This window comes from Mustelus asterias, unplaced genomic scaffold, assembly GCF_964213995.1.
Source record: "Mustelus asterias unplaced genomic scaffold, sMusAst1.hap1.1 HAP1_SCAFFOLD_134, whole genome shotgun sequence".
Classification (NCBI taxonomy): Eukaryota; Metazoa; Chordata; class Chondrichthyes; order Carcharhiniformes; family Triakidae; genus Mustelus; species Mustelus asterias.
Genome location: NW_027590165.1, coordinates 412883 through 429693, shown reverse-complemented (window position 1 = coordinate 429693; position 16811 = coordinate 412883). Strand labels below are relative to the sequence as shown.

General features: G+C 48.0%; 2 protein-coding genes across 2 annotated transcripts in view; both read left to right on the top strand.

Annotated features, from left to right (window-relative positions):
• The window catches only part of LOC144484922 (NACHT, LRR and PYD domains-containing protein 3-like), a 184988-nt gene that overhangs the window by 134344 nt on the left and 33833 nt on the right, over window positions 1-16811 (top strand). The gene's annotated exons all lie outside the window — the stretch shown is intronic.
• Window positions 1-16811, top strand: part of LOC144484914 (uncharacterized) — a 59907-nt gene that overhangs the window by 26930 nt on the left and 16166 nt on the right. Inside the window, exons 2-4 of the mRNA XM_078203273.1 lie at window positions 8195-8278; window positions 12263-12346; window positions 14656-14739. Coding sequence (XP_078059399.1) covers window positions 8195-8278; window positions 12263-12346; window positions 14656-14739 — 252 coding nt within the window. The remainder of the gene's footprint in view (window positions 1-8194; window positions 8279-12262; window positions 12347-14655; window positions 14740-16811) is intronic.

The following is a 16811-nucleotide window of genomic DNA, read 5'->3' as shown; positions in this document are numbered from 1 at the left end:
ACACACTGTCTGATCTCACTGACTCCATCCTCCCCGGGTTACACACTGTCTGATCTCACTGACTCCATCCTCCCCCGGGTTACACACTATCTGATCTCACTGACTCCATCCTCCCCGTGTTACACACTGTCTGATCTCACTGACTCCATCCTCCCCGGGTTACACACTGACTGATCTCACTGACTCCATCCTCCCTGGGTTACACACTGTCTGATCTCACTGACTCCATCCTCCCCGGGTTACACACTGTCTGATCTCACTGGCTCCATCCCCCTCGTGTTACACACTGTCTGATCTCACTGACTCCATCCTCCCCGGGTTACACACTGTCTGATCTCACTGACTCCATCCTCCCCGGGTTACACACTGTCTGATCTCACTGACTCCATCCTCCCCGGGTTACACACTGTCTGATCTCACTGACTCCATCCTCCCCGGGTTACACACTGTCTGATCTCACTGACTCCATCCTCCCCGGGTTACACACTGTCTGATCTCACTGACTCCATCGTCCCTGGGTTACACACTGTCTGATCTCACTGACTCCATCCTCCCCGGGTTACACACTGTCTGATCTCACTGACTCCATCCTCCCCGGGTTACACACTGTCTGATCTCACTGACTCCATCCTTCCCGGGTTACACACTGTCTGATCTCACTGCCTCCATCCCCGGGTTACACACTGTCTGATCTCACTGACTCCATCCTCCCCGGGTTACACACTGTCTGATCTCACTGACTCCATCCTCCCCGGGTTACACACTGTCTGATCTCACTGACTCCATCCTCCCCGGGTTACACACTGTCTGATCTCACTGACTCCATCCTCCCCGGGTTACACACTGTCTGGTCTCACTGACTCCATCCTCCCCGGGTTACACACTGTCTGATCTCACTGACTCCATCCTCCCCGGGTTACACACTGTCTGATCTCACTGACTCCATCCTCCCCGGGTTACACACTGTCTGATCTCACTGACTCCATCCTCCCGGGTTACACACTGTCTGATCTCACTGACTCCATCCTCCCCGGGTTACACACTGTCTGATCTCACTGTCTCCATCCTCCCCGGGTTACACACTGTCTGATCTCACTGACTCCATCCTCCCGGGTTACACACTGTCTGATCTCACTGAATCCATCCTCCCCGGGTTACACACTGTCTGATCTCACTGACTCCATCCTCCCCGGGTTACACACTGTCTGATCTCACTGACTCCATCCTCCCCGGGTTACACACTGTCTGATCTCACTGACTCCATCCTCCCCGGGTTACACACTGTCTGATCTCACTGACTCCATCCTCCCCGGGTTACACACTGTCTGATCTCACAGACTCCATCCTGCACGGGTTAAACATCGTCTGATCTCACTGACTCTATCCTCCCCGGGTTACACACTGTCTGATCTCACTGACTCCATCCTCCCCGGGTTACACACTGTCTGATCTCACTGGCTCCATCCTCCCCAGGTTACACACTGTCTGATCTCACTGACTCCATCCTCCCCGGGATACACACTGTCTGATCTCACTGACTCCATCCTCCCCGGGTTACACACTGTCTGATCTCACTGACTCCATCCTCCCCGGGTTACACACTGTCTGATCTCACTGACTCCATCCTCCCCGGGTTACACACTGTCTGATCTCACTGACTCCATCCTCCCCGGGTTACACTCTGACTGATCTCACTGACTCCATCCTCCCTGGGTTACACACTGTCTGATCTCACTGACTCCATCCTCCCCGGGTTACACACTGTCTGATCTCACTGGCTCCATCCCCCTCGTGTTACACACTGTCTGATCTCACTGACTCCATCCTCCCCGGGTTACACACTGTCTGATCTCACTGACTCCATCCTCCCCCGGGTTACACACTATCTGATCTCACTGACTCCATCCTCCCCGTGTTACACACTGTCTGATCTCACTGACTCCATCCTCCCCGGGTTACACACTGACTGATCTCACTGACTCCATCCTCCCTGGGTTACACACTGTCTGATCTCACTGACTCCATCCTCCCCGGGTTACACACTGTCTGATCTCACTGGCTCCATCCCCCTCGTGTTACACACTGTCTGATCTCACTGACTCCATCCTCCCCGGGTTACACACTGTCTGATCTCACTGACTCCATCCTCCCCGGGTTACACACTATCTGATCTCACTGACTCCATCCCCCCCCGGGTCACATACTGTCTGATCTCACTGACTCCATCCTCCCCGGGTCACATACTGTCTGATCTCACTGACTCCATCCTCCCCGGGTTACACACTGTCTGATCTCACTGACACCATCCTCCCCGTGTTACACACTGTCTGATCTCACTGACTCCATCCTCCCCGGGTTACACACTGTCTGATCTCACTGACCCCATCCTCCCCGGGTTACACACTGTCTGATCTCACTGACTCCATCCTCCCCGGGTTACACACTGTCTGATCTCACTGACTCCATCCTCCCCGTGTTACACACTGTCTGATCTCACTGACTCCATCCTCCCCGGGTTACACACTGTCTGATCTCACTGACTCCATCCTCCCCGGGTTACACACTGTCTGATCTCACTGACTCCATCCTCCCCGTGTTACACACTGTCTGATCTCACTGACTCCATCCTCCCCGGGTTACACACTGTCTGATCTCACTGACACCATCCTCCCCGTGTTACACACTGTCTGATCTCACTGACTCCATCCTCCCCGGGTTACACACTGTCTGATCTCACTGACTCCATCCTCCCCGGGTTACACACTGTCTGATCTCACTGACTCCATCCTCCCCGGGTTACACACTGTCTGATCTCACTGACTCCATCCTCCCCGGGTTACACACTGTCTGATCTCACTGACTCCATCCTCCCCGGGTTACACACTGTCTGATCTCACTGACTCCATCCTCCCCGGGTTACACACTGTCTGATCTCACTGACTCCATCCTCCCCGGGTTACACACTGTCTGATCTCACTGACTCCATCCTCCCCGGGTTACACACTGTCTGATCTCACTGACTCCATCGTCCCTGGGTTACACACTGTCTGATCTCACTGACTCCATCCTCCCCGGGTTACACACTGTCTGATCTCACTGACTCCATCCTCCCCGGGTTACACACTGTCTGATCTCACTGACTCCATCCTTCCCGGGTTACACACTGTCTGATCTCACTGACTCCATCCTCCCCGGGTTACACACTGTCTGATCTCACTGACTCCATCCTCCCCGGGCTACACACTGTCTGATCTCACTGACTCCATCCTCCCCGGGTTACACACTGCCTGATCTCACTGACTCCATCCTCCTGTAGCTTTATACCCTCAAACCCAAATTTTCCATTCACTTTCACCTTGAAGTAAATCACAGTCGGGCTTTGCACAATCGCACCCATAGCAAAGCGGGCACATTCTTTCAATGATCTTAATGATCCTTTGACTGGGTCCCTCATGGCAGACTGGTGCAGGTGTCAGATAGACACCGATCTTTGCACCTGGAAGCGTGCAGTGTCTGTAATACTCAATGAGCTCTTCTCCAGATGACACAATGGATAGATTTGATAGAGAGGGAATTGCACCCGCACTGTGAGTTTACCAAACAAACAGGTCCTTTGGAAACTGAGACCGGTTATTAATTGCGCAACAGATTACTTTGCTAATCTGATCATTAGAATCTATCCGACACACAGAGGTCTTTGCACGTGCAAGTGTCTGAATGAAGCAAAACGCTCTTCTCCAGATGACACAATGGATAGATTTGATAGGGAATTGAGCCTGGACTGTTAGTTTACCAGACAAAGAAGTCCTGAGGAAACTGAAACTACTTATTAATAATTGGAAGTAAAACTATGTTTGGTTCCAGGAGAGATGCTGCATTTTGTGAGGTAAATATTTCTAGTGGCTGGGTAGAAAGAGGGAAGTGAGTGACCATCTGGAGTGACATCAGCGTCACAGGTGAGGGAGTTCCTGAGTGCTGGAATTGTCCTATAGATAGCTGGTATTGGGAACTGCCTATATTGAGCTCAAACAACTTAGCTTCTTGTCTGGAACTGAGCATAATTTAAATTATAATTATTAATAACTGGTTATTGAGGACTGACAGGGAATGTCAGCGGTCTCTACCTGTAATGGTGCTGAAAGAAAGCCAAGCCCAATGGAGAAAGAACATTTGCAGATTGCCTGGGCTTGCCTGGACGCGTTTCAAATCAGAATACACAGGTCGAGTAAAAATGAACTACTGGAGATCTGGAACAAAAATAGAAAATGCTGGAAAAACTCAGTAGCTGTGGCAGCATCGTGGAGAGAGAAACAGAGATAACATTGGGGTTCGAACCAAGAGTCATCGTGGACTCAACATGTTTACTCTGTTTTCTTTCTTTCAGATGCTGCCAGGCCTGCCGGGATTTTCCAGCACCTTCTCTTTATATTTCAAGAATTGAACAGAATTAGCAGTGACTCTGTGTCGCAAATAAATTTCTTGAAATATTACATGTAAAATGTATGGCTGTTATGAGGTGTTTCTCGGTGCAATTTTACGTGGAAAATTGTATTTATTACAGAGTGTCAGAATATGGGATCGTCTAACACCACCGGGGCTGAAGGATCAGATCCAACATCTTCAACAAGAGTGAAAATGGATGCGGGTAGGTTCAGAAAATAATTAAAATCGTAATTTCATACAGGACAAAGTTCCAGATTTTGAGCAAGAATCAACGGTTCAAATACAAAGTTAAAAGAGAACAGGGTCTGAGCAGGAAGAGGAATTGAGTGACCATCTAGAGGTTCATCCCAGTCACAGATGGAGGGAGCTCATGAGCTCTGGTAATGTCCAATAGATAGCTGGGGGCTATAAGGTGAATCCAGACAGTGACGAAGCCAAAAAATCCCACTCGAGATCAACGGACCTTTCCATGATCTGCCCCTCCCCCGCTCTGATTCTCCTGCCATGTGGGACGGTAAAATACACCCCAACAAACTGCAGCACGGTTTAAACAGTGAGTTAAGATTCCAGCTGATACCACTGGACAAGTCAAATCTCAGGATCGAACCTGGCTCAATTGGTCCTAACTTTTATTAATCATGTAGTGTTCGGATGTTTACTTTGGATGGCAACTACTGAACTGAGCCACTGACTCCATCCTCCCCGGGTGACACACTGTCTGATCTCACTGACTCCATCCTCCCCGGGTTACACACTGTCTGATCTCACTGACTCCATCCTCCCCGGGTTACACACTGTCTGATCTCACTGACTCCATCCTCCCCGGGTTACACACTGTCTGATCTCACTGACTCCATCCTCCCCGGGTTACACACCGTCTGATCTCACTGACTCCATCCTCCCCGGGTTACACACTGTCTGATCTCACTGACTCCATCCTCCCCGGGTTACACACTGTCTGATCTCACTGACTCCATCCTCCCCGGGTTACACACTGTCTGATCTCACTGACTCCATCCTCCCCGGGTTACACACTATCTGATCTCACTGACTCCATCCTCCTGTAGCTTTATACCCTCAAACCCAAATTTTCCATTCACTTTCACCTTGAAGTAAATCACAGTCGGGCTTTGCACAATCGTACCCATAGCAAAGCGGGCACATTCTTTCAATGATCTTAATGATCCTTTGACTGGGTCCCTCATGGCAGACTGGTGCAGGTGTCAGATAGACACCGATCTTTGCACCTGGAAGCGTGCAGTGTCTGTAATACTCATCCAGCTCTTCTCCAGATGACACAATGGATAGATTTGATAGAGAGGGAATTGCACCCGCACTGTGAGTTTACCAAACAAACAGGTCCTTTGGAAACTGAGACCGGTTATTAATTGCGCAACAGATTACTTTGCTAATCTGATAATTAGAATCTATCCGACACACAGAGGTCTTTGCACGTGCAAGTGTCTGAATGAAGCAAAAAGCTCTTCTCCAGATGACACAATGGATAGATTTGATAGGGAATTGAGCCTGGACTGTTAGTTTACCAGACAAAGAAGTCCTGAGGAAACTGAAACTACTTATTAATAATTGGAAGTAAAACTATGTCTGGTTCCAGGAGAGATGCTGCATTTTGTGAGGTAAATATTTCTAGTGGCTGGGTAGAAAGAGGGATGTGAGTGACCATCTGGAGTGACATCAGCGTCACAGGTGAGGGAGTTCCTGAGTACTGGAATTGTCCTATAGATAGCTGGTATTGGGAACTGCCTATATTGAGCTCAAACAACTTAGCTTCTTGTCTGGAACTGAGCATAATTTAAATTATAATTATTAATAACTGGTTATTGAGGACTGACAGGGAATGTCAGCGGTCTCTACCTGTGATGCTGCTGAAAGAAAGCCAAGCCCAATGGAGAAAGAACATTTGCAGATTGCCTGGGCTTGCCTGGACGCGTTTCAAATCAGAATACACAGGTCGAGTAAAAATGAACGACTGGAGATCTGGAACAAAAACAGAAAATGCTGGAAAAACTCAGTAGCTGTGGCAGCATCGTGGAGAGAGAAACAGAGATAACATTGGGGTTCGAACCAAGAGTCATCGTGGACTCAACATGTTTACTCTGTTTTCTTTCATTCAGATGCTGCCAGGCCTGCCGGGATTTTAAGACCATAAGACCATAAGACATAGGAGCGGAAGTAAGGCCATTCGGCCCATCGAGTCCACTCCACCATTCAATCATGGTTGATTTCAACTCCATTTACCCGCTCTCTCCCCATAGCCCTTAATTCCTCGAGAAATCAAGAATTTATCAATTTCTGTCTTGAAGACGCTCAACGTCTCGGCCTCCACAGCCCTCTGTGGCAATGAATTCCACAGACCCACCACTCTCTGGCTGAAGAAATTTCTCCTCATCTCTGTTCTAAAGTGACTCCCTTTTATTCTAAGGCTGTGCCCCCGCGTCCTAGTCTCCCCTGCTAATGGAAACAACTTCCCTACGTCCATCCTATCTAAGCCGTTCATTATCTTGTAAGTTTCTATCAGATCTCCCCTCAACCTCCTAAACTCCAATGAATATAATCCCACGATCCTCAGACGTTCATCGTATGTCAGGCCTACCATTCCTGGGATCATCCGTGTGAATCTCCGCTGGACCCGCTCCAGTGCCAGTATGTCCTTCCTGAGGTGTGGGGCCCAAAATTGCTCACAGTACTCCAAATGGGGCCTCACCAGTGCTTTATAAAGCCTCAGAAGTACATCCCTGCTTTTGTATTCCAAGCCTCTTGAGATAAATGACAACATTACATTTGCTTTCCTAATTACGGACTCAACCTGCAAGTTTACCTTTAGAGAATCCTGGACTAGGACTCCCAAGTCCCTTTGCACTTTAGCATTATGAATTTTGTCACCGTTTAGAAAATAGTCCATGCCTCTATTCTTTTTTCCAAAGTGTACGACCTCGCACTTGCCCACGTTGAATTTCATCAGCCACTTCTTGGACCACTCTCCTAAACTGTCTAAATCTTTCTGCAGCCTCCCCACCTCCTCAATACTACCTGCCCCTCCACCTATCTTTGTATCATCGGCAAACTTGGCCAGAATGCTCCCAGTCCCGTCATCTAGATCGTTAATATATAAAGAGAACAGCTGTGGCCCCAACACTGAACCCTGCGGGACACCACTTGTCACCGGTTGCCATTCTGAGAAAGAACCTTTTATCCCAACTCTCTGCCTTCTGTCTGACAGCCAATCGTCAATCCATGTTAGTACCTTGCCTCGAATACCATGGGCCCTTATTTTACTCAGCAGTCTCCCGTGAGGCACCTTGTCAAAGGCCTTTTGGAAGTCAAGATAGATAACATCCATTGGCTCTCCTTGGTCTAACCTATTTGTTATCTCTTCAAAGAACTCTAACAGGTTTGTCAGGCACGACCTCCCCTTACTAAATCCATGCTGACTTGTCTTAATCCGACCCTGCACTTCCAAGAATTTAGAAATCTCATCCTTAACGATGGATTCTAGAATTTTGCCAACAACTGAGGTTAGGCTAATTGGCCTATAATTTTCCATCTTTTTTCTTGTTCCCTTCTTGAACAGTGGGGTTACAGCACCTTCTCTTTTTATTTCAAGAATTGAACAGAATTAGCAGTGACTCTGTGTCGCAAATAAATTTCTTGAAATATTACATGTAAAATGTATGGCTGTTATGAGGTGTTTCTCGGTGCAATTTTATGTGGAAAATTGTATTTATTACAGAGTGTCAGAATATGGGATCGTCTAACACCACCGGGGCTGAAGGATCAGATCCAACATCTTCAACAAGAGTGAAAATGGATGCGGGTAGGTGCAGAAAATAATTAAAATCGTAATTTCATACAGGACAAAGTTCCAGATTTTGAGCAAGAATCAACGGTTCGAATACAAAGTTAAAAGAGAACAGGGTCTGAGCAGGAAGAGGAATTGAGTGACCATCTAGAGGTTCATCCCAGTCACAGATGGAGGGAGCTCATGAGCTCTGGTAATGTCCAATAGATAGCTGGGGGCTATAAGGTGAATCCAGACAGTGACGAAGCCAAAAGATCCCACTGGAGATCAACGGATCTTTCCATGATCTGCCCCTCCCCCGCTCTGATTCTCCTGCCATGTGGGACGGTAAAATACACCCCAACAAACTGCAGCACGGTTTAAACAGTGAGTTAAGATTCCAGCTGATACCACTGGACAAGTCAAATCTCAGGATCGAACCTGGCTTAATTGGTCCTTACTTTTATTAATCATGTAGTGTTCGGATGTTTACTTTGGATGGCAACTACTGAACTGAGCCACTGACTCCATCCTCCCCGGGTTACACACTGTCTGATCTCACTGACTCCATCCTCCCCGGGTTACACACTGTCTGATCTCACTGACTCCATCCTCCCCGGGTTACACACTGTCTGATCTCACTGACTCCATCCTCCCCGGGTTACACACTGTCTGATCTCACTGACTCCATCCTCCCCGGGTTACACACTGTCTGATCTCACTGAATCCATCCTCCCCGGGTTACACACTGTCTGATCTCACTGACTCCATCCTCCCTGTGTTACATACTGTCTGATCTCACTGACTCCATCCTCCCCGGGTTACACACTGTTAGATCTCACTGACTCCCTCCCCGGGTTACACACTGTCTGATCTCACTGACTCCATCTTCCCCGGGGTACACACTGTCTGATCTCACTGACTCCATCCTCCCCGGGTTACACACTGTCTGATCTCACTGACTCCATCCTCCCCGGGTTACACACTGTCTGATCTCACTGACTCCATCCTCCCCGGGTTACACACCGTCTGATCTCACTGACTCCATCCTCCCCGGGTTACACACTGTCTGATCTCACTGAATCCATCCTCCCCGGGTTACACACTGTCTGATCTCACTGACTCCATCCTCCCCGGGTTACACACTGTCTGATCTCACTGACTCCATCCTCCCCGGGTGACACACTGTCTGATCTCACTGACTCCATCCTCCCTGTGTTACATACTGTCTGATCTCACTGACTCCATCCTCCCCGGGTTACACACTGTCTGATCTCACTGACTCCATCCTCCCCGGGTTACACACTGTCTGATCTCACTGAATCCATCCTCCCCGGGTTACACACTGTCTGATCTCACTGACTCCATCCTCCCCGGGTTACACACTGTCTGATCTCACTGACTCCATCCTCCCTGGGTTACATCCTGTCTGATCTCACTGACTCCATCCTCCCCGAGTTACACACTGTCTGATCTCACTGACTCCATCCTCCCCGGGTTACACACTGTCTGATCTCACTGACTCCATCCTCCCCGGGTTACACACTGTCTGATCACACTGACTCCATCCTCCCCGGGTTACACACTGTTTGATCTCCCTGACTCCCTCCCCGGGTTACACACTGTCTGATCTCACTGACTCCATCCTCCCCGGATTACACACTGTCTGATCTCAATGGCTCCATCCTCCTAGGGTTACACACTGTCTGATCTCACTGACTCCATCCTCCCTTGGTTACACACTGTCTGATCTCACTGACTCCATCCTCCCCGGGTTACACACTGTCTGATCTCACTGACTCCATCCTCCCCGGGTTACACACTGTCTGATCTCACTGACTCCATCCTCCCCGGGTTACACACTGTCTGATCTCACTGGCTCCATCCTCCCCGGGTTACACACTGTCTGATCTCACTGACTCCATCCTCCCTTGGTTACACACTGTCTGATTTCACTGACTCCATCCTCCCCGGGTTACACACTGTCTGATCTCACTGACTCCATCCTCCCCGGGTTACACACTGTCTGATCTCACTGACTCCATCCTCCCCGGGTTACACACTGTCTGATCTCACTGACTCCATCCTTCCCGGGTTACACACTGTCTGATCTCACTGACTCCATCCTCCCCGGGTTACACACTGCCTGATCTCACTGACTCCATCCTCCCCGGGTTACACACTGTCTGATCTCACTGACTCCATCCTCCCCGGGTTACACACTGTCTGATCTCACTGACTCCATCCTCCCCGGGTTACACACTGTCTGATCTCACTGACTCCATCCTCCCCGGGTTACACACTGTCTGATCTCACTGACTCCATCCTCCCCGGGTTACACACTGTCTGATCTCACTGACCCCATCCTCCCCGGGTTACACACTGTCTGATCTCACTGACTCCATCCTCCCTGGGTTACACACTGTCCGATCTCACTGACTCCATCCTCCCCGGGTTACACACTGTCTGATCTCACTGACTCCATCCTCCCCGGGTTACACACTGTCTGATCTCACTGACTCCATCCTCCCCGGGTTCCACACTGTCTGATCTCACTGACTCCATCCTCCCCGGGTTACACACTGTCTGATCTCACTGACTCCATCCTCCCCGGGTTACACACTGTCTGATCTCACTGACTCCATCCTCCCCGGGTTACACACTGTCTGATCTCACTGACTCCATCCTCCCCGGGTTACACACTGTCTGATCTCACTGACTCCATCCTCCCCGGGTTACACACTGTCTGATCTCACTGACTCCATCCTCCTGTAGCTTTATACCCTCGAACCCAAATTTTCCATTCACTTTCACCTTGAAGTAAATCACAGTCGGGCTTTGCACAATCGTACCCATAGCAAAGCGGGCACATTCTTTCAATGATCTTAATGATCCTTTGACTGGGTCCCTCATGGCAGACTGGTGCAGGTGTCAGATAGACACCGATCTTTGCACCTGGAAGCGTGCAGTGTCTGTAATACTCATCCAGCTCTTCTCCAGATGACACAATGGATAGATTTGATAGAGAGGGAATTGCACCCGCACTGTGAGTTTACCAAACAAACAGGTCCTTTGGAAACTGAGACCGGTTATTAATTGCGCAACAGATTACTTTGCTAATCTGATAATTAGAATCTATCCGACACACAGAGGTCTTTGCACGTGCAAGTGTCTGAATGAAGCAAAAAGCTCTTCTCCAGATGACACAATGGATAGATTTGATAGGGAATTGAGCCTGGACTGTTAGTTTACCAGACAAAGAAGTCCTGAGGAAACTGAAACTACTTATTAATAATTGGAAGTAAAACTATGTTTGGTTCCAGGAGAGATGCTGCATTTTCTGAGGTAAATATTTCTCGTGGCTGGGTAGAAAGAGGGAAGTGAGTGACCATCTGGAGTGACATCAGCGTCACAGGTGAGGGAGTTCCTGGGTACTGGAATTGTCCTATAGATAGCTGGTATTGGGAACTGCCTATATTGAGCTCAAACAACTTAGCTTCTTGTCTGGAACTGAGCATAATTTAAATTATAATTATTAATAACTGGTTATTGAGGACTGACAGGGAATGTCAGCGGTCTCTACCTGTGATGCTGCTGAAAGAAAGCCAAGCCCAATGGAGAAAGAACATTTGCAGATTACCTGGGCTTGCCTGGACGCGTTTCAAATCAGAATACACAGGTCGAGTAAAAATGAACTACTGGAGATCTGGAACAAAAACAGAAAATGCTGGAAAAACTCAGTAGCTGTGGCAGCATCGTGGAGAGAGAAACAGAGATAACATTGGGGTTCGAACCAAGAGTCATCGTGGACTCAACATGTTTACTCTGTTTTCTTTCATTCAGATGCTGCCAGGCCTGCCGGGATTTTCCAGCACCTTCTCTTTATATTTCAAGAATTGAACAGAATTAGCAGTGACTCTGTGTCGCAAATAAATTTCCTGAAATATTACATGTAAAATGTATGGCTGTTATGAGGTGTTTCTCGGTGCAATTTTATGTGGAAAATTGTATTTATTACAGAGTGTCAGAATATGGGATCGTCTAACACCACCGGGGCTGAAGGATCAGATCCAACATCTTCAACAAGAATGAAAATGGATGCGGGTAGGTTCAGAAAATAATTAAAATCGTAATTTCATACAGGACAAAGTTCCAGATTTTGAGCAAGAATCAACGGTTCAAATACAAAGTTAAAAGAGAACAGGGTCTGAGCAGGAAGAGGAATTGAGTGACCATCTAGAGGTTCATCCCAGTCACAGATGGAGGGAGCTCATGAGCTCTGGTAATGTCCAATAGATAGCTGGGGGCTATAAGGTGAATCCAGACAGTGACGAAGCCAGAAAATCCCACTGGAGATCAACGGATCTTTCCATGATCTGCCCCTCCCCCGCTCTGATTCTCCTGCCATGTGGGACGGTAAAATACACCCCAACAAACTGCAGCACGGTTTAAACAGTGAGTTAAGATTCCAGCTGATACCACTGGACAAGTCAAATCTCAGGATCGAACCTGGCTTAATTGGTCCTTACTTTTATTAATCATGTAGTGTTCGGATGTTTACTTTGGATGGCAACTACTGAACTGAGCCACTGACTCCATCCTCCCCGGGTTACACACTGTCTGATCTCACTGACTCCATCCTCCCCGGGTTACACACTGTCTGATCTCACTGACTCCATCCTCCCCGGGTTACACACTGTCTGATCTCACTGACTCCATCCTCCCCGGGTGACACACTGTCTGATCTCACTGACTCCATCCTCCCCGGGTTACACACTGTCTGATCTCACTGACTCCATCCTCCCTGGGTTACACACTGTCTGATCTCACTGACTCCATCCTCCCCGGGTTACACACTGTCTGATCTCACTGACTCCATCCTCCCCGGGTTACACACGGTCTGATCTCACTGACTCCATCCTCCCCGGGTTACACACTGTCTGATCTCACTGACTCCATCCTCCCCGGGTTACACACCGTCTGTCTCACTGACTCCATCCTCCCCGGGTTACACACTGTCTGATCTCACTGACTCCATCCTCCCCGGGTTACACACTGTCTGATCTCACTGACTCAATCCTCCCCGGGTTACACACTGTCTGATCTCACTGACTCCATCCTCCCCGGGTTACACACTGTCTGATCTCACTGACTCCATCCTCCTGTAGCTTTATACCCTCGAACCCAAATTTTCCATTCACTTTCACCTTGAAGTAAATCACAGTCGGGCTTTGCACAATCGTACCCATAGCAAAGCGGGCACATTCTTTCAATGATCTTAATGATCCTTTGACTGGGTCCCTCATGGCAGACTGGTGCAGGTGTCAGATAGACACCGATCTGTGCACCTGGAAGCGTGCAGTGTCTGTAATAATCAACAAGCTCTTCTCCAGATGAGACAATGGATAGATTTGATCGAGAGGGAATTGCACCCGCACTGTGAGTTTACCAAACAAACAGGTCCTTTGGAAACTGAGACCGGTTATTAATTGCGCAACAGATTACTTTGCTAATCTGATAATTAGAATCTATCCGACACACAGAGGTCTTTGCACGTGCAAGTGTCTGAATGAAGCAAAAGGCTCTTCTCCAGATGACACAATGGATAGATTTGATAGGGAATTGAGCCTGGACTGTTAGTTTACCAGACAAAGAAGTCCTGAGGAAACTGAAACTACTTATTAATAATTGGAAGTAAAACTATGTCTGGTTCCAGGAGAGATGCTGCATTTTGTGAGGTAAATATTTCTAGTGGCTGGGTAGAAAGTGGGAAGTGAGTGACCATCTGGAGTGACATCAGCGTCACAGGTGAGGGAGTTCCTGAGTACTGGAATTGTCCTATAGATAGCTGGTATTGGGAACTGCCTATATTGAGCTCAAACAACTTAGCTTCTTGTCTGGAACTGAGCATAATTTAAATTATAATTATTAATAACTGGTTATTGAGGACTGACAGGGAATGTCAGCGGTCTCTACCTGTGATGCTGCTGAAAGAAAGCCAAGCCCAATGGAGAAAGAACATTTGCAGATTGCCTGGGCTTGCCTGGACGCGTTTCAAATCAGAATACACAGGTCGACTAAGAATGAAATACTGGCGATCTGGAACAAAAACAGAAAATGCTGGAAAAACTCAGTAGCTGTGGCAGCATCGTGGAGAGAGAAACAGAGATAACATTGGGGTTCGAACCAAGAGTCGTCGTGGACTCAACATGTTTACTCTGTTTTCTTTCATTCAGATGCTGCCAGGCCTGCCGGGATTTTCCAGCACCTTCTCTTTATATTTCAAGAATTGAACAGAATTAGCAGTGACTCTGTGTCGCAAATAAATTTCCTGAAATATTACATGTAAAATGTATGGCTGTTATGAGGTGTTTCTCGGTGCAATTTTATGTGGAAAATTGTATTTATTACAGAGTGTCAGAATATGGGATCGTCTAACACCACCGGGGCTGAAGGATCAGATCCAACATCTTCAACAAGAGTGAAAATGGATGCGGGTAGGTTCAGAAAATAATTAAAATCGTAATTTCATACAGGACAAAGTTCCAGATTTTGAGCAAGAATCAACGGTTCAAATACAAAGTTAAAAGAGAACAGGGTCTGAGCAGGAAGAGGAATTGAGTGACCATCTCGAGGTTCATCCCAGTCACAGATGGAGGGAGCTCATGAGCTCTGGTAATGTCCAATAGATAGCTGGGGGCTATAAGGTGAATCCAGACAGTGACGAAGCCAGAAAATCCCACTGGAGATCAACGGATCTTTCCATGATCTGCCCCTCCCCCGCTCTGATTCTCCTGCCATGTGGGACGGTAAAATACACCCCAACAAACTGCAGCACGGTTTAAACGGTGAGTTAAGATTCCAGCTGATACCACTGGACAAGTCAAATCTCAGGATCGAACCTGGCTTAATTGGTCCTTACTTTTATTAATCATGTAGTGTTCGGATGTTTACTTTGGATGGCAACTACTGAACTGAGCCACTGACTCCATCCTCCCCGGGTTACACACTGTCTGATCTCACTGACTCCATCCTCCCCGGGTTACACACTGTCTGATCTCACTGACTCCATCCTCCCCGGGTTACACACTGTCTGATCTCACTGACTCCATCCTCCCCGGGTTACACACTGTCTGATCTCACTGAATCCATCCTCCCCGGGTTACACACTGTCTGATCTCACTGACTCCATCCTCCCTGTGTTACATACTGTCTGATCTCACTGACTCCATCCTCCCCGGGTTACACACTGTCTGATCTCACTGACTCCATCCTCCCCGGGTTACACACCGTCTGATCTCACTGACTCCATCCTCCCCGGGTTACACACTGTCTGATCTCACTGAATCCATCCTCCCCGGGTTACACACTGTCTGATCTCACTGACTCCATCCTCCCCGGGTTACACACTGTCTGATCTCACTGACTCCATCCTCCCCGGGTTACACACTGTCTGATCTCACTGACTCCATCCTCCCCGGGTTACACACTGCCTGATCTCACTGACTCCATCCTCCTGTGGCTTTATACCCTCAAACCCAAATTTTCCATTCACTTTCACCTTGAAGTAAATCACAGTCGGGCTTTGCACAATCGTACCCATAGCAAAGCGGACACATTCTTTCAATGATCTTAATGATCCTTTGACTGGGTCCCTCATGGCAGACTGGTGCAGGTGTCAGATAGACATCGATCTGTGCACCTGGAAGCGTGCAGTGTCTGTAATGATCAATGAGCTCTTCTCCAGATGAGACAATGGATAGATTTGATAGAGAGGGAATTGCACCCGCACTGTGAGTTTACCAAACAAACAGGTCCTTTGGAAACTGAGACCGGTTATTAATTGCGCAACAGATTACTTTGCTAATCTGATAATTAGAATCTATCCGACGCACAGAGGTCTTTGCACGTGCAAGTGTCTGAATGAAGCAAAAAGCTCTTCTCCAGATGCCACAATGGATAGATTTGATAGGGAATTGAGCCTGGACTGTTAGTTTACCAGACAAAGAGGTCCTGAGGAAACTGAAACTACTTATTAATAATTGGAAGTAAAACTATGTTTGGTTCCAGGAGAGATGCTGCATTTTGTGAGGTAAATATTTCTAGTGGCTGGGTAGAAAGAGGGAAGTGAGTGACCATCTGGAGTGACATCAGCGTCACGGGTGAGGGAGTTCCTGAGTACTGGAATTGTCCTATAGATAGCTGGTATTGGGAACTGCCTATATTGAGCTCAAACAACTCAGCATCTTGTCTGGAACTGAGCATAATTTAAATTATAATTATTAATAACTGGTTATTGAGGACTGACAGGGAATGTCAGCGGTCTCTACGTGTGATGCTGCTGAAAGAAAGCCAAGCCCAATGGAGAAAGAACATTTGCAGATTACCTGGGCTTGCCTGGACGCGTTTCAAATCTGAATACACAGGTCGAGTAAAAATGAACTACTGGCGATCTGGAACAAAAACAGAAAATGCTGGAAAAACTCAGTAGCTGTGGCAGCATCGTGGAGAGAGAAACAGAGATAACATTGGGTTCGAACCAAGAGCCATCGTGGACTCAACATGTTTA